We start from the raw sequence: 22,359 nt of genomic DNA, 5'->3' as shown, positions 1-22,359 counted from the left end.
GCCCTACAAGTTTAATAGAATAGCATAAATGTTTGCATGCATGCAAGCAGAGTTTGTTTACACTATAGCATAGGTAGCTGTAGGCCTTGTGTGCATACTTTCTATATTTTTCTTTGATAATGTCTCACGTGAAAACAAGCGTGTTTCTTGTGTGTGTAGTTAAGTTGATGTCATGCCCAACCATCAAATATTGGCTGGCTACGCCCCTGTAAAACATAACTATATAGCTACGTAAGTATAGGTAAGACATGCATTGCTAGGAGTCTTAAGTGGATAAACATCCCTCAGGAATGATGTAATAATCACCGCGGCTCCGCTCCGCCACCTCAGTGATTATTACATCATTCCTTCAGGTCGTTTATCCACTGAAGACTCCTAGCAATGCATGTCTTAGTAATTTAGACAATGGCCTGCTGTGACTGGAATTTTGTTATGAACCCACAAAGTATGCAGTTTGTTTGTTGAAGTTTGTGGCTAGGTGTCTTACTAGGTTCCACCTGTTTACAGGTGTCCTACTAGAATAAAAACCCTGCATACTTTGCAAGTATCAAAGCATTCTTGACATGCCATTGTCTAAAGATTAAAAGATACTTTTACAAGATAAAAATTCCCTTGGCCATGTTACTATATATATAACAGAACATGCAAACATGGTCTTAATTCTACATTGCATTTTGCTCTAAAATAATACTATATATAGAAGGAGACAGAAAGCAGCATGAGTTAATAAGCTAACTAGCTAAGTAGTAGCCTTGAATTAATTATCAAACTACAGAAACTATTCATTTCACTAATAAGCTGATACTACAACATGAAAAATCATAAAAACTAATCAAATTGTCATGTATATTAGTGGTTATTAGTAGCTATTCATAGAATACTTTGTTAGCTACTAAAATTGCTATGTTGCATCATGTATCAACATTATCCATGATGGTTGGCCTTGTGAAGGTGTCATTGACAGATCCATTATGGTATGGATGTTGTGACTCCTGATGTCCAGTACTACTTTCAGCTATCATATTTAAATGTCTATATTATAGGATACAATACTAATGTATCATACCTATTCCTGATACTGTTGAGCTGATAACTGCATCTGCTGGATGGTACTTAGTGGCCTCATCTGGGAATGGTGCTTTGTTGTGCTCACGAAATGTCCCATATTCTACAAAAGAACTATAATTGTAAACCACCATCTATAGAAATGCATTATTAGCTTACCATTGAAATATTAGTAATATGTAGTAGGGCTGAGCGATATTATCGGTTTAATGATATATCGTGATATTTTGAGAGTATCAATATCGTGATATTTTGTTATTAACTACCATGATACCATGCCTATACACTTACTATCCATTTGTTAAGCAATACATGGCTAAGAATCCTTGTAAGTGATAAAGCCTACCCACCTGGTTACCCCTGTAGAGAGGTATGATGACACCATAACATAACCTCAAAGCATGTGTTACAATAACTGTTGCTGTAAACAAAGATGATAGTGGTACTACTTTTAAAGACTTCCTACAGGAATGCTGAGCAATACACTATGTAGCACCAGCTATGATTGACTTACATGTGAATATCATGAACTATTCAGTATCGTGAATAGTGGTTTTAGTATTGATCGTGATATTAAATGGCAGTGTCACTCAGCCCTAATACGTAACTATATCTATAAACTAAATAAGCATAGTGGCTACATATGCAAGACATCACATATACATGCTACACTTGCATGGATCACAGTTGATTTGGTTATATCTCATATATATCTGCCAGAATTGTAACCCTGTGAGCTATGCAATACCTGCATGGGTTTTACTGGTTCAGCAGGGAGATTAAAACAGTTTTATATCTTCGTCAATAATCAGCTATAGAGTTAGTGTCCATTAGCCACAGTGTTGGGAGTGATGCGTTACTTATGTAACACCTTACGTAATATTATTTTTGTGGTAACTAAGTAATATAACGAAATACGCTATAAAAACAGGTAATATAACTCAAGTTACTGTACCTACAAATAAAATGCGTTACCTAAGTAATATAGTTACTGTAACGAATCTAATATTATATAATATTATTACTATAAGTAACAAAGGTACTAATCTCGTTAGTAATCCACTGACTAATGCCTAGCCACAACGAAGTAATGAAGCCTACTGAATGAGACTTATTCACCAGCTTCTTACTTATAATCAAGATTTGTACATTGTCCAACAATGCAATCGTATCACGTGATAAGGTGGTAGTTTCACACGTGACAGCTTAAGGCTGTGGACACAAAGTAATAATTATAATATGTAATATTATTACAGCTAGTTTATTTTATGGATAATATGTAACTGTAACTAAATAGTTCAGCTGCAAGTAATATGTAATATGTAACTAGTTACTTTTACAAAGTAACTTGCCCAATACTGATTAGCCATATAGCTATGATTTTATCATCACTATGATTCTCAGTGTCCTTTTATCTATTGCAAGCATGCCATATTGTCAATCATCCACTATGTTACATATGGTACATCATGTTAGTGTATACATGCAAACATACTCATGGTTGCGTTTGATTGTTCATCATCAACTACTAATGGTTCAGTGACATCATTTAAACTAGTGTGTTTAGTTGAGTGATTCATTCCTACAGACAGTACCTCAAGATTATCACTTGTTTCACCACATTGTTGGCTAACCTTTGTTGCTTCTTCCAGCAAGCCAACAGTGTACAAGTAGTCCCAGTATAATCACCAAACCAACTACAGCAGACACTGAAGCAGCAGGTATAATCCATGTATTGTCTGAGCTGCTACTCTCTAAAGTGGTGAAGTACACACAAATGAAGTAACATAGTTGTCCATACCTTTCCCAAAATGTAGTGTTGTAGATACTTTATTAGAAATGACATATTTACTGGTTGTGACCATTGTTCTGTTGTAGTAACAGTAACAAGTATAAGTGCCTTCATTTTCACTAGTGATAGTATTGATGTTTAGGTTAGACACAATCAAGTCATCTACTCCAGGATTAGTGGTAGTAATGATGTTGTAGTGTTGTGTGTTCTTCACTGGTAAATTATCCTTTAACCACACCACTATTGTTACCCCAATAGGTGCTCTAAACTGACACTGAAGTGATATACTGTCATTGAGTTTAATCTTGATGTGTTTGTTAGGAGCATCAGTGACTTTTGGTAGGTCAAACACAGCTGTGTGAAGAGTTGCAAAATAAACTTACTTGATTGCATATGATTTAGTAGCACAGCTATGTATGATTATAGACTACGTACAACACAGATGTATCCAGGGAGGCTTCCAGGGGTTTCAAAAAGCCCTCTTGAGTGACAGAGCCAGAGCCCAAACATTTTGAGGTGATGTAATAGCCAACATGCTGTCGCCCTGTTTAAATAACAAGGAAAAATACACACTAAAATTATGGATCTGATGTGATCATGTGGCACACACTGCATGTACAGAGCATGAGTGGCATGCATAAGCATGGGTCTGGGAGGCATGCTCCCCGAGAAAACCTTTGCAAAACAAATGGCGATGTTCTGAAATTATATCTGATGGTTATTTTTTATGAGAAATCTCTTTGTCTGCTTTCACACACTGTATAATCTTGTGTCATGGTTACTGACTTTTCTTGTTCATAATTCAGAAGTAATAATGCAATGTGTAAATATGCCAAGCTGATGACTAACTGAAACGTTATTGCAAATCCAGTCACATATCAAAATATCTCTCTCTCTCTCTCTCTCTCTCTCCCTCCCTCCCTCCCTCCCTCTCTCTCCCTCCCTCCCTCTCTCTCTCCCTCCCTCCCTCTCTCTCTCCCTCCCTCTCTCTCTCCCTCTCTCTCTCCCTCCCTCTCTCTCTCTCTCCCTCCCTCTCTCTCTCTCTCCCTCTCTCTCTCTCTCTCTCCCTCTCTCTCTCTCTCCCTCCCTCTCTCTCTCTCTCTCTCCCTCTCCACCAAGTGATGGTGTTAGGAATTACTAGTTAGTATGAATGCAATACACTCTAATAAAGCAATCAGGTAAACATTGCATAGATTTGAGGCTACTTTATAATCTTAATAACTAGTGTAACCCCAGTTAGCATACACTCATATTTTAAAGTTAAAGTAAGTGTATAATCACAACAGATAATATAAATACTGTAGCCTACAGCTATATGTAACATGAAATGTAATGAAAATCATAAAATACTTACAGAGCTTAGTAGCATGAGAAGATGGAACCTCATCAAGTACTACTCCACAAGTAAGATCAACACCATTTAGTTCTAATGGAACTTTCTCAATGTTAAGTTGGTTAGTGAAGTTACAACAAGATCCATCTTTACTTAAACAAGTTTGGTAAACAGCAATACGATATGGGTTAGTAGAATTGTCCATGATGTATGTGGGCTTTGTTTGTTGATCATGTGATCCGATCATCCAGTAAATTGACATGGAAGGCCATAAAATCTTCAAGTTTCCTTTAAATAGACAGTGAAGCTTAATGGACTCTCCTTTCACTGTCATAATATTCTTTTGTGGTACAGCCACACTACCTGAGTTGTTACACACAATGGGAGCTGGAGGATAAGTACAATATCTCAACAACTTTATAACAAATCAAGTCCCCTACCTTTCCTCACATCAATGTACACAGATACAGACGAGGTTCCACACTGATTACTAACAATGTTGGTATAGTTGCCACTGTCATCTTCAAATGACAACTCATATAGTGATAGTCTACTGTATAGTACTCCATCAGTAGTGTAGTTATCCACCACAGCAGTTGAGGGTAAAGGTCGGTGAAATCCTACCCACTTTATGTCATCACTGGACAATGGTAGATCACTGAGTATCTTAGTGATTAAGGTTAAGTTGCTTCCTTCATATTTCAAAATGTAAGGATTGAAGTTGTAATTGTCAACATGAGGTGGAGCCCCTAAAACAAAGTAACATCATAAACAATGTATTGTTAATTGATAACGTATACTGGAACTGTTTTTCAGTAAAAGTTAGAAATTTTAAGAACCATGTTAATTATCTGTACATGTACATGAGGAGACTATTTTCTCCTTTTTCTGCAGTTATTCTCATAATCCATGTCATCATCTTAAGAATGGCAAACTGTCATTATGGTGCATCATGTTGCATGTGTATAATTATAACACTACAAGCTGATCTGGGTGAACAAAACAGTACACCCAAAACATATGAATAGATTTGCTTAATTATCAGTGATCTAGCTGTGATAGAGTGCGCATCACATGTATCATCCATCACTGTAATTACATACATGACACTGCTACAACTATTAAACGATCACTGATTACAGCACTAAACGCCAGGGGCGGCCCAGGTATCAATAATTCGAGATACTCTAATAGAGCAGTCAGATCGAGATAAATCAGTATCAGTATTCAGAGAAGCAGTGTAGCAAGCTATGTATGTAGTTATAAATAAGGAGGTGAAGTTGGTGGAGGGGAGAAGATCAAGGGCGTAGCCAGGAGGGGGAAGATCGGGTTGGACGAACCCCCTTTCAGAGGCAGAATCTTTTAAACCTAAAAATCACATCAAATCTTATGGGCAGCCCTGGAGCTGTCCGGTAGCTACTTACACACTAGCGTTCCTCTGTAGGGTTGCATTGCATTAATGCTGAACAAATCATCAAGATCTATTACATTACATGATCAGTAACGCATGTGATGCATGGTGGAAATGGTGAAAGAGCGTTGATTGGTTGAGGTAGATATATTACAAGGCAGCAGCTGCGATAAACTTGAGTGGTTGTGTTATACATGTGTCAGGTGAGCACAGACTGTGAATAGTTGATGTATATATTTATCTGATGAATGGTTTGTTTATTTGTCACATGTTGAGGGCACGTGATGTCTCGAATACATTGGAGTACAAGCCAAGTCTAAAGTTACTGACCATCAACAGGAAGGCCGACCGAGAATAATGTATACCTGGAAGGAAGTATTGCCAACTAAGCAACTTGGAGTGTGGAGGGTTCCCGTGTACTAGAAAATTTGAAGTTGGCTGTCACGGTCTGGAGGTGAAGATTAAGTTAGTATTAGCTACAATAGGTTTATAGTTTCTATAAGCTGCATAAACAGCAGTGTGTAGGCTTTAGCTAGTTAGATGCGCTAACAGCACCTTTTAATGTTACTGCCTAAGGGCACATTTTGCGTATGCATCATTTTCGTTCAGACGTGGTCTAAGGGGAAGCACCCAGGGCTTCCCCCAAGAACATTCCACTTGATTTTTTTTTGGTTGTTAGCTTATAGCTAGGCCCTGGCATCACCAAAAGTCTGGCTACACTTCTGCTAAACGCCTGTAACAGCTGGAATGACCTACCAAACCATATCAAGAATTATTATATCCTTTGACCAATTTAAGAACCAACTCAATCAACACTCACAAAGAATTTATGATCGTATAAGAAATAATAATTGCACTGATTCTCTCCCCCCCCTTGCTTCCAAAGTTGATACAGTAAATAAATAAGTGTAAGTGGAGGGGAGAGGCTGAAGGGAGTTCTCAGCATAGCATGCTTCAACTATAGCTAGTATAAGGAATCTGGGGGCATGCTTCCTAGAGGTGCAACGATATGGAAATTTTCCAATATACCGATAGCCGATATATTGGCTACAAAAATTTCCAATTCTGATACCAATACCTGAACATAAAATGTTTTCAGTATGAACACTACAATAAACGTTTAAAAAATGTGACAGGTAGTGATAAAAAGCAGAGCTTATGATAATGTCCGGACACCAGACAAAATCCGGTCAAATTGCATAGATGTCTGACCATAATGCAATTTGTCCAGACACAGTGTCCCATCAAAGCACAAGGAAGGAGCCTAAGGGCTGAGTTGGCATGCTATCAACAATAACAGTCACTTGGTTGCCAGGAGATAGTATACATTCATACAACCCAAGGGAGTGACCACAAATGTACCAATGCCAACCCTCTGGTGTACTGTAACCACATAACAGCTGCAGTAAGGCATGTGACATCTTACCACAGTAATGTTCATTTGCTATGTTACAGTGGACATATTGGGCATTCATCTTCCACATGTCCAGTCAATTTTGGCAATTGTCTGGCCAATTTTGGTTTGCCAGGACATTGTGGCAGGACAACAGAGAATTCTTATCATAAGCTCTGAAAAAGGTGTGTAAAAAGAATTAAAAAGTATGACTAACTCAGGATTTGAGCCCTCACCATCATGAAAACCTTTGCAACTTGAAATTCATGCTTTAACCATTGTGCTACTAAGAGTTAATAATAGTGGTAGGGAGAGTATCGAACACTGAGTATGGTCTGTCCAAAATAAGCATGCCAAGTGCAATTACATTCATAGTTAAAAGTAAAGAAGTCAAAGGGTTTCTGTGGAATGAATTCTGTTAAAGGGCTTTTCAGAGAAAGGAACCGAGTAGGTTTCTGTCAAACTAAAATGGCTTCTATGAGATAAACTCTGCACACTCATTTTACATAGACCATACTCAGTGTTGGATACTCTCCCTACCACTATTATTAACTCTTGGTGCTACCAAGTCACCTTTACGATACTTTGTACAATTATACTACTTATGTGTAATATCTGCTCATATCTGCTAATTAAAGTCAACTTTTTACCAATATGGATATCGCGATACCAGTACCTATCAATATCTGATTCCCCAGGAAAGTTTTAAAAATTATATCAGCTATAATTGAAACTGAAAGCAATTTGAGAGAAAAGATGATCTGGAAGTAATATAAAGGAAATAGTAAAACTTGGCATTGTAGCTACCAATAAAGTACAGTAGTTACAAGTCTAGGTTGGGTTTGAAAGCAGCCTTATTTTAAGACAATTTTAATTTAACTAGTGCATTTAAAAATTAAGTAGGGATCCAAGCAATAAAAAATAGTGAAACAAGAGAATACAAGTAGATCATAAAGGGGTGTGTTTATTGATTGTTGTCGATCCAATTAGATCATGGGTAAGTAGAATTCTAGGAAAACAGGAATGGGATGGGAACGGAAAGCGGAAACAGGAAGAACCAATGGAAAATGCCTGATAAAGGTTGGATTTTGTAGCACAATGCTTCTTTGCAGCATTGTTGGATTCTTCCACTAAAATGATCGAAACACTTTAATAGAGCATGTCACCAGTAGTGAAATACTCTAATAGAGCAGTCAAAGAATTTTTTGTCAGCTATCCCTCCAGGGACCTACATTGATGGCTTGTGAATTAATGGGCTATAGCTGTCATAGATTAAATATATAGACTAGCTAAGTCATCAACATTGAAAGTTAGCTATTCCCTTGAAGCCGTAAGATTTAAACCATTATAGCATATAATTGTAGGTTTACAAAGGATTCTAATTAACTGACAGTGCCTACATATAGATGTGGGAAGTTGCACCTGCAACCTCAGGAAAAGTCACATGATGAACATGTGGCAACTGAAGTATGTGTAGGTGGATGGCTCCAATGAGGAGACTAAGGACAATATGAACAATCATGGAGACTCCTCTTGGAGCCATTTCAGCTTGACAACTGCTGCATGCATACTGCCGTCACATGACTTCTTATCTGGAAGCAGTTGGTGTAGTTTTCAAAGCCTATAATAGGCACTGTCAGTTAACTAGAATACTTTGTGAGCCTCAGTTTTAATTGGTATTAATTTAATTTTTTTTTTAAAATAATGGTTTCAAAGAAGTAGCTAACTTTCAATGTTCTAGCCTATATACCTAATCTATGACAGCTATAGTCCATCAATTCACAGGCCATCAATGTGGGTCCCTGGTTAGCAAAACATTCTTGACTGCTCTATTAGAGTATTTTAATGCAAGTGACTGCTCTATTAGAGTGCTTCAATCGTTTTAGCGAAAGGATCCAAACAATGTTGCAAAGAAACATTGCGCTATAAAATCCAACCTATACATCCTGTATATTGCATGATGATCTCTATCTGGTGTTTTCCATGAGTTGTTCCCATTCCCACTTTCTGTTTCTGTCCCATTTTCCTCAAATTCTACCTACCCTTAGATCGCAAAGAATTGTGTCACTCAATTGTTAAAGAATGTGACACAAATGGCTAGCTGTCATGAGAATTGTCCGCAATTTTTGTAGTGATTGAATTGATTGTAGAGGCACATCTTGTGCTGTTCTTCATGTGTAATGCTTATAGTGAGCTGTAGGGCTGAGTAATATTATCAGTTTAGAATATACTGTGATATTTTGAAAGTACCGTTATCACGGTATTTTGTTATTAACTATCGTGATATACCATGCCAGTACATTATTGTCATTAAATTCAATTGTTATGCAGTACTTGGCTAAGAATCTTTGTAAGTGATAAAGCCCACTCACCTGGTTACCCATGCAGAGAGATGTGAACACCATAACATAACCTCAAAGCATGTGTTTACTGTAAACAAGGATGATACTGCCTAATTTGCTATCACCTATAAGGAATTCTGCAGGAATGCTGAGCAATACACTATGTATAGCAGCACCAGCTTTGATTGACTTATTTGCAAGTAACGTGAACTATTCAGTATCATGAATAATGGCTTTAGTATCGATCGTGATACTAAAATGGCAGTATCGCTAGCCCTAATAGTGAGTAGAACATAACTGAAAATGAGGTGGAGTGGCTACTTCATTTATCAGTAAATGTAGTGGGACGCACATTTTAGTCACAATTTCTGTATTGACTGGATTGATGGCAGAGGAACTTCTTATGCTGTTCTTCATTTGTAATGCTGCATAACAAGTGGAAAAAAAGCTGAAAACAAAGTGAATGGCTACATCACTTTCCAGTAATATATTAGTCGGAACACGTGTTAAATCACTCGACGATATGTCTGGCCAGCATCATTCTTTCCTTTAGTTGGTTCACCAGTCACAAGTTATGATACAAAAAGTAAATAAACTATTGTAAGGGAAATTTATATTTGAGGAGGGATTATAGATATATATATATATATAAAATCTATACCTGCAGCTACACTTAGTCAGTTCACATTCACCTGAGCCCCCCCGCCAAATGCCAAAGAGTTGATCACGTGTCCACTCCCAATGATTTTGTACTGGAACAAGCATGTTTTCATTTAGTAAACATGTTTGTGCACCTGAATTGTCTATACTACATTATGGGATATTTTTAAAGCCTCATAACTCACTTGCTCTTGCCAGTATCAAAGTGAATTAGTTTCAGCATTTATTATATTATTATATTTATTACTGTGCAGCAATCAAAAGATTATAACGCACAGGTGTGATCATAAAAGTTACTTAAGTTATTACAAAACTCATTAGGGGTAGAGGAATTAATTAAATTTGGGCAGCTAGCCCGAGGGGTCACCAACTGCTTCGAAATCTCGTACACCTCCAGTAAAATCCTGCCTGAAATACGAAACTTAAGTTGTTATCGTGATTCTGATTCTATACTCGTTCTGGTACCGTAGCTTACACTCAACTGCTCCTGCACAAAAGTAAGAATGAAATCCGATGTTCCGCTCCGCTTCGGATTTGTATAATCAAGTTGTGGAAGCCGCACAAAACCAGGAGCTGTGGGAAAAAAGCCGCACAAACCAGGAGAGAATGAAATCCGATGTTCCGTTCCGTTTCGGATTTATATTATTAAGCGAGTCGTGGAAGCCAAACAAAACCAGGAGTTGTGGGAAAGAAGCCACATAAACCAGGAGAATCCATGCAAACTGTCCAAAAGTATATCGATAAAATCCGATGTTCCGCTCCGTTTCGAATTTGTATTAAGCAAGTTGTGGAAGCCAAACAAAACCAGGAGCTGTGGGAAAGAAGCCACACAAACTAGGAGAATCCATGCAGATTGCTCCTACACAAACGTAAGAATGAATCCGATGTTCCGCTCCGCCTCGGATTTGTATCAAGCAAGTTGTGGAAGCCAAACTAAACCAGGAGCTGTGAGAAAGAAGCCATGCATACAAAACCAGGAGAGAATCGAATTAAGAATGAAATCCGATGCTCCTCTCCGTTTCAGATTTGCATTAAGCGAGTTATGGAAGCCAAACAAAACCAGTTGTGGGAAAGAAGCCGATTTATATTAAGCGAGTTGTAGAAGCCAAACAAAACCAGGAGCTGTGGGAAAGAAGCCAAACAAAACCTGGGGAATTCATGCAAACTGCTCCTGCACAAAACTAAGAATGGATTTACTTAGCAAACTGCAAACTTAGCAACATAAACTTAGCAAAACTTCATAAACTTAGCAACACACCAACTACAAAAGCAACTTAAGCATACACATACACTGAGATGCTCCTGGTTTTGTGGGGTTTCACACCAGATAGAGCTTTGACAGTTGCTCCTGGTTTTGAGGGGTTTCGCACGGGATTTCCCCGGAATGATTGGCCTTTTCCTGGTTTATAGGGCTTCAGCTGCGAGTTGCTCCTGGTTTTGTAAGGTTTCATTTAATAGTTATGCCAAGGCTTTACTCCTGGTTTTATATGGCTTCACAATTCCTCTCAATTTCGTGAGGCTTTGCTCTTACATGCCTGCTGAACTTCTGTTTCTTTCTCTCACTACTTTTTGGTGATTTCAGAACTTATCACTCTACACCAACTTGTAATTTAAAATCAGATTTTGCAGCTCTCGTTCAATTTTGCAAAATCTTTTGAAACCCATGAAATCTTGAGAAATTTGTTCAAGATTTTGAAATCCGTACCCCTTTTTCGTGAGTTGGTGACCCCTCGAGCTAGCCCATGTAATAAGAGTATAGTGGACATTTATTCCCTACTTTAGTCATGGCTATACTCTGTCTATGACTGAAGTAGGAATTAAATGTCCACTAGTATAGCTGTAGGTGTAGATGACCACCCTTGTTTCCTAGTTCTATGATTCCTACTCAAACAAATTTTTCTTTGTTATATACGTAGAAGTGTCAATGCACTGGCTACACAGCAATTGATATGTCACTACTGAGGGTTGATTAGTGGGTTAGTACTCTTGCACTATATTATAGTCAGTTTGTCTTCATCTGAACCCTTGTTTCTTGTTAATAACTCTTGTGTGCTGTGAAGCTGCTTTGATACTAGAGGGAACATGGGAGTTATGAGGCTTTAAAAATATCCTACACATTTACTGTGGTGCACAAACACATTTACAGCATAAAAACATGCTTGTTCCAGTACAAAACACTGGGAGTGAACACATATTTACCTCTATATATTTGGTGGGAGCTCAGGTGGACATGACAAATATAGCAGGTGCTTTTACCACCCTATAAGCTTCTGACAAAAACATATTGCTTAACATGAAAGCAGTAAGCCTGTAATATTTTATTAAACAAAAATTCAATTGGCATAATTTCATTAACTATAATACAATTTAATGATAAAAATCTCCCTAGCTATATAACTAATACCCAGAAAGGATACATGCAAACCAAAAAAGCTATTGCAAAGCTCTATAAGAAAATAGTGAAGTGCATCAACTCATAGCTCAATAACATAGCATTAATTGATCATACTTCACTGAATGTACATATTGAAAATGATATATGGTACGTATTTATAACTTTATTGTAAGATAAAGTACACCTTATTTATAGACATAATGATGAGAGGATCTGCAATATACCACTGCTATAAGGATACACAAGTGACATAATCCCCATAGACTTTCTATATACAATTTGGAGTATACAACATCTAATGTTGGGTGGAGGAATTAGATATGGGGGGAGGAGGTGGTGTCCCTCTAAATTAACAACCATTGTAATTTTAGCTGTTTGCTTTTCCTTGATTTAGTAGGATTTGCAGCAATGCAGCAATGGAGCCTACACATAACCAAGTGCATGGTCAAAAGCCTTAATTTTACTGATATAGCTATCTACATGTACAAAATCTTAATGATAGTCAAGTAACTACATGTGTACCACTATAAGCATGTACAAGTTGCGCTGGATCCTGAAAAACAGCTAAAAATTAAAAACTGGATCTTTTTCTGAAGAGAGTTCAGCCAACCAGGTGATTAATGGTAACAGCAAAGGTGTCAACAACTGACACATTATGGTTTGACCATTACATAGTCGGAAAGGACTGTAACAGACATTACACTTTTATGGCTTCCACATAGAAAATGCATGGTGAAAATTTTGATTAGCTGGAAATATTACGTCAGACATTTGAACAAAAAGATTTGAAATGTTTTAGCAGGTCAAGCAGTACTATAAATGAGCCAAATTCCAAGATCATGTGTAATTGCATCCATGAGTTATTAAATGTTTTTGAGGATCCAGCTCAACGCGTACTTACTATAGAGATTCCTTCAGATACAATCTCAAAACATCCACAATATTCTGTGGGGCATGCCCCCAAGTACACTCCCTATATTTGGTGATATGCATGTGCATGGTGTTGCATGTATCATAAATACACAGAGAATAATGTAGATTGTATGTGCTTATTTCTACAGGTGAATTTAATGGGATATATGTATCTAGGTCATAATGAGTGGGTAGTTTTGTAATTGGCTTGTTGTGTCAGTTAGTACTTTATAATGAACTGAGTCAACTGATCCAGTGCCTTGTGAACAGTAGATCCATTCACCAAACTATCAGAGGACTCGTTGTCATAACCACCTCATTGCAGTTTGCACAGAACCAGTGGATACTTACAACCCCATCAGTTTTGAAAACACATCTTAGCTACTGCATGTAATGTAAAACCATGACATACAATGTTCACATTGTACTGAAGAAGCTTTTCTAAGAAGCTTTACTACACTTATCACAATTGTATATACTCAGGCTCATCAGAATCTTTTCTAGTTTGACCCATACACCAGGATAATACATGGAGCAAGTGCCACAAGTAGTGTAACAATGTCATAACATAATACATAGTGTACATACTGAAGTACAGCAGGAAAATGGTGGCTTTAAATTGAACATGCTGCTCACTAGTCAAAGGTAACACTGGAAAGCATGGTTATAAAATACATTTCACACTTTCATTGCTCGAGTAAGCTTGTGTCAAAGTTTGAGAGGTCAACATGAGCTGTCAACAAATTAAATACCACATCATATTACATCATCCAACTTATTGCACAACACCTTGCATCATGCACTTCTTGTTGTAGACAAAACACCACTACAAATAACAGAAAGCTTGAAAAATACTTGCCTCACACTCAGGTGCTCATGCAGCAATGATCCTTATAGTAAAAACTGACAGTTTTGCCCCCCTCCCCCCACTTTGAAGTAGAGATGTACCGATCTACCGATCTACCGATCTAATATCAGATCGGTATCTATCTCGACAATTTGAACAAAATCGGTAGAACTGATTCTCTGTTGAAGCCACTGATTTATGATACCAATCTTTCTAATCACCATTTCTTCAAACATACTAGACTTCTTCTATCATTTCTCTGCTCCTAATGAAATAAGCTAAAGTATATTGCTATTTAATTGCCTGGTGCTCATCGAAACTACGAAAGTTAGCTGTTTTAACCACTAAAACTTACCCTTGAACTTACCAGAGGTCCTTGGCAGAAAACAGTGAATGATGCTACACCATATCATTAATAGACTAAACTATTAGAATCTCTACTACAACAGCCTGTAAACCATTCCAGGCAAGGCATGCATTAAAATATTTGTGGGTGCTGTCATTGCTGATTGTCTGGGTGGTGTAATTGAGACCACACCACCATTGGTATTGACTCTAGTAACAATGCTGTGATCATCACTGGACCAATTAGCTTAGTCTGAGATTATAAAATGCTATAAGAACTACCTGTACAAGATCAGTCATCATATCAGATAACTGATGTCAGATCGTTACAACATCGGTAGGATCAGTAATATTTCCTAGATTGGATCGGTATTGATAAAGCTCAGAAAAGTTGAATCAGTACATCTCTAGTTTGAAGTACTGTATTCTACCCCTGTATAATGTTATTATTCTTATACATTCCTTGAAAATGTGCATTGTCTCAGCAACACAGCTGTTTTAATACAACCACACCCACATTTGTGGGGATTGTTTATCAAATTCTAGCTTGTTAGCTAGCAAACTTGAACAACCATAAGAATGTATAAACTTCAATTTAAAAATAAGTGACTGGATTTTGGAAAAACAATCCAAATCGCACATCACACATTAGAAGTTTCGAGATTAATGGTTTTAAAGAATTCAAGTCAGCATAACTTCCGAAGGATAGCAAGCACATGTATGAAATTTACACAAAAGAATGAAGAGATGCATCAATCTATTACTTTTCAGACCACTTCCAGTACTTGTAGCTGCTTGTAGAGTTTCCCGCCAAATAAGATAGAAAATCTGAGCAGTTGGACAAGCAAAGTAGTATCACAAGTGCTCGCAAAGGGGGGTGGGGGATGGGGAAAGGATAGACTTCAAAATGGAGGCAGACCACGATTGGAGTCCAGACATTAGATTACAGGGTTATGCTGGCTCCTTAGTGGCTGATATGTAGGAAAATCAACAGAAAAAACGTCTGGCTAACATCACAAGGCTGTCCACCAGTAAACCAGTGATTCTTGCCAAGCCAGGTCCTTCACAAGACTGGAAACCACCATTCGAGCTCTACACACCACCCAAAAAAGACGTCTGTTGAAACTAGCCTAGAATAGTTTGAGTAGTAGTGAGGGTCAAAACTATTAGTACGATAGTGTAGCTATTCGCTGGAGGTGTTAGCTTGATTTTGCTTGATGTGCGATTTGGATCGGTTTTGAAAAATCTGGTCACATATTAAGGCCATGCACTACTTATTGATTTTCTGTCTTTCATCATGTACTCCCCTTGTCCACATTTTCAACACTTAGCGGAATAGATATTTCTAAACAGTCAAGTATGCTGCTTTCATCACACCACCACGAATGGCTATAAGGAACGGGCATCTGAACCTGCATTACAAGCTTTGACTGCCAATGGCCAATGGCAATGACCCGCCTACCTGCACTATGCTTCACAAAAAATGTGATGAAAAACAAAATCAGCAAAAAGAGATAGTCAAATAAAAGACTCGTACTCTTACACTCACCATTAGCTTGTACTGTAGTGTTGGCTCTTCCAACCTCTTCTTCTTGATTATAAACCACACAAGTGTACACTACTCCAGTCATCCTGGCCACCACAGTGATGGTGTGTCCATGTTGTGATTGGTTGAACCAGTACCAGGTGATCATGTTACCTGTGGTCTGGTCAGTATGACACATCAGAGTCACATCTTGGTTATTACACACTGTGTCCACTCCCAATTGTGGGGATGATGTGATGGTGACATTTGTTGATAGCACTACATAATACACAACTTTGTATACTCAACAAATTCACTTAGTCATCACAAAAATGTGTAGTATACCAACAATGAGTTAGAGCGAATAGTGGGGGCTGAGACTACGTAACATTGACTAATTCTGATCTAAATCTCTTGCCTGGGAAATATTGGTCACTCGTTACACCCCACCTACCCTAGGTCAAGCAGATTAGTAGTTGATTCAACACCTGAACTTATCCCAGTACATATATGGTGGTAAAAAGACAAGAAAGTTGTCCCCAGCGGATAGGGAATTCGACATAATATTATATTAACTTTTGCAAATCTCTACCTCTGCCCAACCTAGAGTAGGAGGAGGTGTATTAAAAAGAGTTTCAAGTCATGTAAAAGGCAATATCAAGACACCAAGCTTGTAGTTTTGTGTAAAAACCAAAGACACCGACAGTATCCAAATTCAATATTAATCAGTTTCAGATTGCCTAGTAAACTGGTCTCATACATGTAAGTGGCAGGTATTCACAAATTAGGATGATCCAGCCCCCATTTTGTGTATCCCAAAGCAATACAAGTGTACAGCAAGTGCGTGAGGAAAAAACTTAAGAGTTGATTTAAAAATTCCACATAGCAAAGCAATAAGATTGTGGGTTTAATAAAGAATAGCTTTGGTCCTTCAGACGCCAAGATGTTTGCTGCACCATAAAAAACTTACTTCTACTGCATTATATGGGCCTTCTTATCAGTGTGACGCTGACACAATAAACTCAAAGGATAAATCTCAATGCTAACACCCACAGTTTGTTTCTTAACTTACTTTTTGGACAAGACAAGCATCATTCTAACCTGGCGTAGGTACGTAACTACTTGACACTGACATTATTGTCACATAATGTTATGAATGTCACACCGGTGCAGTGGCACTGACACAATCAACTTGATAAATTCCAATGCAAGCACATATAGTTGACCACTTTCTTTCACTCTTTTATTTAAATACTGTATATGACCGTATTAAAGCCGGGCTCAAATACACGCAGGGGCTCAAATATACGCCTGGTAGAGCTAGGGGACTGCAATAATAAACGCCGGGGCTCATTCAAATGCCGGGGTGCTAATGACATGCACTGAAATAAATGCCGGGGTTCTAAACTCGTGTCAGCTGCTAACTATACAGTAATGTCTCGTCACCAGTCTTATGATATCTTGTCTTGTTCGACTATGCCTTCTTTTCTGGTGATGGCCATAGAGAGAGAATAAACGTCTTAATGATTAAGACAAAACATACATTACAAGCATACAGGGGCCTAGACACCGGGGTACCACGTGCTGATGGATCAGTACAGGAGCCCTGGCAAGACTTACATTAACTAAAATTAAATTAAATTACAATACGCCATAAAAAAAAAATCTATATATATCTGTATATATGTAATACTTAAAGTTTACCTAAGGTGATCTAAAAGATCCCAGTCCGGGGAGGCTCTAGAATTAAAAATTCTGTAACAACAGGACACAGCAATGCGAGCTGCCTGCTCAAACAAAGATCTTACGATTTTCTTTGGCACTTCACAAGCAGTAGCCATTTGAACAACAAAAAGTGGCCTAAACAACCAATTTCAATGGGAATTTATCGTGGTCACTGTCACCTTTCCGCCCAACTTCCAATGTTTCACCCAGCAGAGAAGTCCAAATGGTTTTATGTACGTGATGGGCTATGGATTTCGTATTTCGTAGGTACTTGTACTGGCACCTGTAATTCTCAACAAGTGGCTAGTAAGAAATAAACGCCCGGGTCCAAATTAACGCTGGTCTCGTTTAAACGCCGGGTCAAAAATGATTTATAGGAAATAAACGCCTGGACTTCTATACGGTCATATACGGTACTTTGTTCAGGAAATTTCTAAATCACTTCAGGAGATCGGTTTCTGTGCTATTTAGAGACCCAAGGACGATGTGGGCTTGGCTACCCACAATTAATTACCTTGGCTGTACTAATACGTGAAGCTCTACATTGATGTAATTTAAGCTCCAATACCACCCTGAGTGTGACATTGGTGTATTGACTGGCTGAATACTAATGATGCTTGTTTTGTCCAGAAAGTGAGCCAACAGTAGAAATGTATTGTTTTTAGCCTTACCAATTTTCATTTGATGGATGTAGTAAACAACCATCAGCGAGACCATAGGTTACTAACTACAGTGGAACCTGTGTTACGGTCACCTGGATTAAGCGGTCACCTCTGGATAACGGCCATGGACACGAGGTTCTAAACATTTTCCTATACAAATGTATGCATTGTTGTCTGCATTAAGCGGTCACCTGTCTAACGCGTATAACGGCCAACCAAGAATTCGCCTATGAATCACTGTATACATAACTTTCTCCTTCATATAGCGGTCGCTACCTATTATGGTGGCTTGTCAGAGGAGGTACGACACGCACACGTGAGCGCATATGTTTTGTACAGGGAAGCTATTTTTGGGGTTATCAACGAAAGATACGTGCCGATCGAACTCTTTTCTTATGCTTAATTCAACGGTGCAGTCTACCCCATTCAACCCCAGTGGTTCAGTTTCGATATACACAGCCTATTGGAGGAACCGTCACGTGATGAATAACTAACCATACGAAATAAAGCCAAGCAGCAAGTTGGGAGGAGAAAACCAGTGAAAATCAACTGCACAAGTGTCTAAGTAGCTTTGCAGTTCATCAGATCTTGTCTATGGATTGATTTTTCATGATTTAATTATTTGAAGAATGCAATCACTGCGAATTCTTTTCAATAGCGCTTAATTCGTGTCGTACCTCCTCTGGTGGCTTGTTAAGCCAACTGTCTGGCACCATGGCACCGTTTCAATTAATGCACAATTATCACGCTTCCTGCCTTTCAATGAATACTATATAACCTATCAGGCTTCATTGCTTAAACGTATTCAATAGCTATAACCAACATTCATAACAAGCTCACCTTGTCCTTTCTGTACTAAAATATTACTGCATTGCGGTTGGCGCGAGCCTCTTAATAATAATCACTCATTTATAACGGCAATAGCAATGCTGCTGACCACCTTATACAGGTTTTCTCTATAACAGCCACCTGTATATAAAGGCCAGATATATCTGGTCCCAAGGTGACCATTATAGACAGGTTCCATTGTATTTAGTAACCCCACCACAGGAAATAGCAATCTCAGGCATCAAAGGAAACACTGTATTACGTAAATTTTTTTAAAACCAGTCATCAAACCTACTCTGAAAGACTGTTATATACAACTACCCACTTTAGCACACAGGTAGACATGATACATGTATGTCCACCACTACTTTTAGTGATACAAGCATGCAGCAGCATACAAAAATTTATGAAGGTTTTCAAGCTAGGATAATTGATTATTGGAATGCACTACCCGCAGTGTTGCCAATAGCTGATGACCAAAGTAAAATTTATAATAGTAAAACCTTTGTAACCATTATAGTGATCGAGTCATGATAGCAATTCGTAGTTTCTTTGTTTTAACTGGCATAGTCAGATCCAACCTTAGCAGGCATTTCACCATTTACGGTGTCCTTTTAACCAATTACTATAATAGTGCAAGGGGTTTGACACCACAAAAAAGTCGCGTGCAAAATTTCGTATCTCACCATTTTTTTTGCAAAGATTCTAAATTTGGAAATCTACATGGATAGCTACACAAAAACACTTTTTGCGTATTCAGCTGGTTTCCAGGATTGGATCGTTGGCAAGGGCTGTACAAATGTGTCAAGACGGATTCCAGTTGGTGTCGGACCCCCCCCGCAATAGTGCGACCCCACTTAGGCATACACTTTTGAGAGAGGCCGTGGTGAATAATGCCAGGTCTTAGAATCGGCCGGCACTGTATTGTATACATTTAAATTTGCAGTCTACAATACCCACGAAAACATTCAATCTAAGTTCAAGCACATACCTGAGCAAATCAGTGTACAAAACAACATCGCTGTCCTTAACGATGCTTCGTATCCCATGGCATCTGTTTTCTTTGTACCTGACACCTCTGCACCTGTGTGTTCTACAACCGGGTATTGGTACTAAACCTCAGGTAAAACCGGGAGGGGAGCGGGAGATTGCTTGGTAAAACCGGGAACTTGGAGATCACGTGCACAATACTGCAGGGAAAATGTTCTTTTTGCACTAAAGTGGTTTCTTGAACCCAGGTTAGCTCCTAGTCTCGCGTGCCAGACGGTTTGTGTGGGGGCGGCAAATAAACCGTCTGGTCACTGTTGCACACTTTCCGTGAACTCACTGGAATGCAATTAGATTACATCACGGTAGAGTAAATTATCTATTCTCGGACACCATGTATACTCGGACACTCGTTCTCGTAAACTACTGGACGGAATCCTACGAAAATTGGTGTGGAGATACCTTGCATATAGCCCAACTATACCTCCAATTTTAAGCCAAAACTCTTGTTTGATTGTTGTGCTAGACCACATCAAAGTCGTTGCTCAAAATCATAGATTCTCGGACAAAATTCAAGTATTGTCGGACACCGGTCAGCAATCCTACATCAAATACTTTAAAGATTTACTGCCAACACCATCTGTTAGGGCTATTCATTAGCTATCAACAAAGCCATAGTTTATTTCTTTCTATCTCATTTGCAGGAAGCTGTGATCGGAAATGTGCGAGCATGTCACAACCTCTATTCTCGGACACGAGTTATCAGCTGGTTCTCGTACACGGTTATATCAAATCGTACAAAAATTATTGTGGACATACTTTATACACAGCCTATCTGAACCTCCAAGTTTGAGCTAAAAAGCTTTTATGGTTAGCTAACTAGAGCGGATTAAAGTTTCCACGAGAAAATTAGTATTCTCATTTTTCTCGGATAATAGCCAATGCTTCCTACCCCAAATAATTTAGCCACTTCCTACCACCATCATCTGATAGAGCTGTTCATTGGCTATCAGCAGAGCCATAGTTTATTTCTTTCCATCACCGTAATGGATAGTTATGATCGGAAATATGTGAGTATGCAATTACATCTATTCTTGGACACATTGTTTCTGTGTTGTCTGATTAAATCTTGGCTCAAGCTATTTCTGGTGATGCAAAAAGGTAGTTCACTGGCATTACATGCTATTTAAAGTAGTTCAAGTCAATAAAAAGTAAAAAAATTCACCAGAAATAGCTTGAGCCAAGATTCAATCAGACAGCACAGAAACGATGTGTCCGAGAATAGATGTAATTGCATACTCACATATTTCCGATCATAACTATCCATTACGGTGATGGAAAGAAATAAACTATGGCTCTGCTAATAGCCAATGAACAGCTCTATCAGATGTTGGTGGTAGGAAGTGGCTAAATTATTTGGGGTAGGAAGCATTGGTTATTATCCGAGAAAAATAAGAATACTAATTTTCTTGTGGAAACTTTAATCCGCTCTAGTTAGCTAACCATAAAAGCTTTTTAGCTCAAACTTGGAGGTTCAGATAGGCTGTGTATAAAGTATGTCCACAATAATTTTTGTACGATTTGATATAACCGTGTACGAGAACCAGCTGATAACTCGTGTCCGAGAATAGAGGTGGTGACATGCTCGCACATTTCCAATCACAGCTTCCTGCAAATGAGATAGAAAGAAATAAACTATGGCTCTGCTGATAGCTAATGAATAGCCCTAACAGATGGTGTTGGTGGTAAATCTTTAAAGTATTTGATGTAGGATTACTGACCGGTGTCCGACAATACTTGAATTTTGTCCGAGAATCTATGATTTTGAGCAACGACTTTGATGTGGTCTAGCACAACAATCAAACAAGAGTTTTGGCTCAAAATTGGAGGTATAGTTGGGCTATATGCAAGGTATTTCCACACCAATTTTCGTAGGATTCTGTCCAGCAGTTTACAAGAACGAGTGTCCGAGTATACATGGTGTCCGAGAATAGATAATTTACTCTATTGTTTTGCGCCAAGGATGATGTAATAATCGTTCCAATCACTTCTGTGAGCAGACTAAGACGATAATTGTACTGGTATTGTCCTGGTGACGTATTCGAAACATTGCTGAACGTCTTCCTCTACAATTCCG

General features: G+C 38.4%; 1 protein-coding gene across 3 annotated transcripts; it reads right to left on the bottom strand.

The window, feature by feature from the left end:
* Positions 1–757: 757 nt before the first annotated feature.
* Positions 758–20,428, bottom strand: LOC136238044 (hemicentin-1-like). 3 transcript variants are annotated; one of them, XM_066028353.1, is made up of 9 exons: positions 20,227–20,421; positions 16,045–16,299; positions 4,631–4,939; positions 4,212–4,577; positions 2,867–3,211; positions 2,700–2,819; positions 2,561–2,647; positions 1,067–1,168; positions 758–1,015 (listed from the first exon to the last, which is right to left on the bottom strand). In XM_066028353.1, exons 1-9 carry the CDS (start codon positions 20,282–20,284, stop codon positions 912–914), a joined length of 1,746 nt encoding a protein of 581 aa, XP_065884425.1. In that variant the 5' UTR covers positions 20,285–20,421; the 3' UTR covers positions 758–911. The 3 variants fall into 3 exon arrangements, with proteins under 3 accessions (XP_065884425.1, XP_065884426.1, XP_065884427.1); XM_066028354.1 differs by lacking the exon at positions 758–1,015 and adding an exon at positions 2,418–2,480 and having other exon boundaries at positions 20,227–20,428; XM_066028355.1 differs by lacking the exons at positions 758–1,015; positions 1,067–1,168 and adding an exon at positions 2,416–2,513 and having other exon boundaries at positions 20,227–20,428.
* Positions 20,429–22,359: the final 1,931 nt, after the last annotated feature.

This window comes from Dysidea avara, chromosome 11 (assembly GCF_963678975.1).
Source record: "Dysidea avara chromosome 11, odDysAvar1.4, whole genome shotgun sequence".
In the NCBI taxonomy this organism is placed as follows: domain Eukaryota; kingdom Metazoa; phylum Porifera; class Demospongiae; order Dictyoceratida; family Dysideidae; genus Dysidea; species Dysidea avara.
Note: the sequence above shows the minus strand (reverse complement) of the source record. Positions and strands in the feature narration are given on the sequence as shown.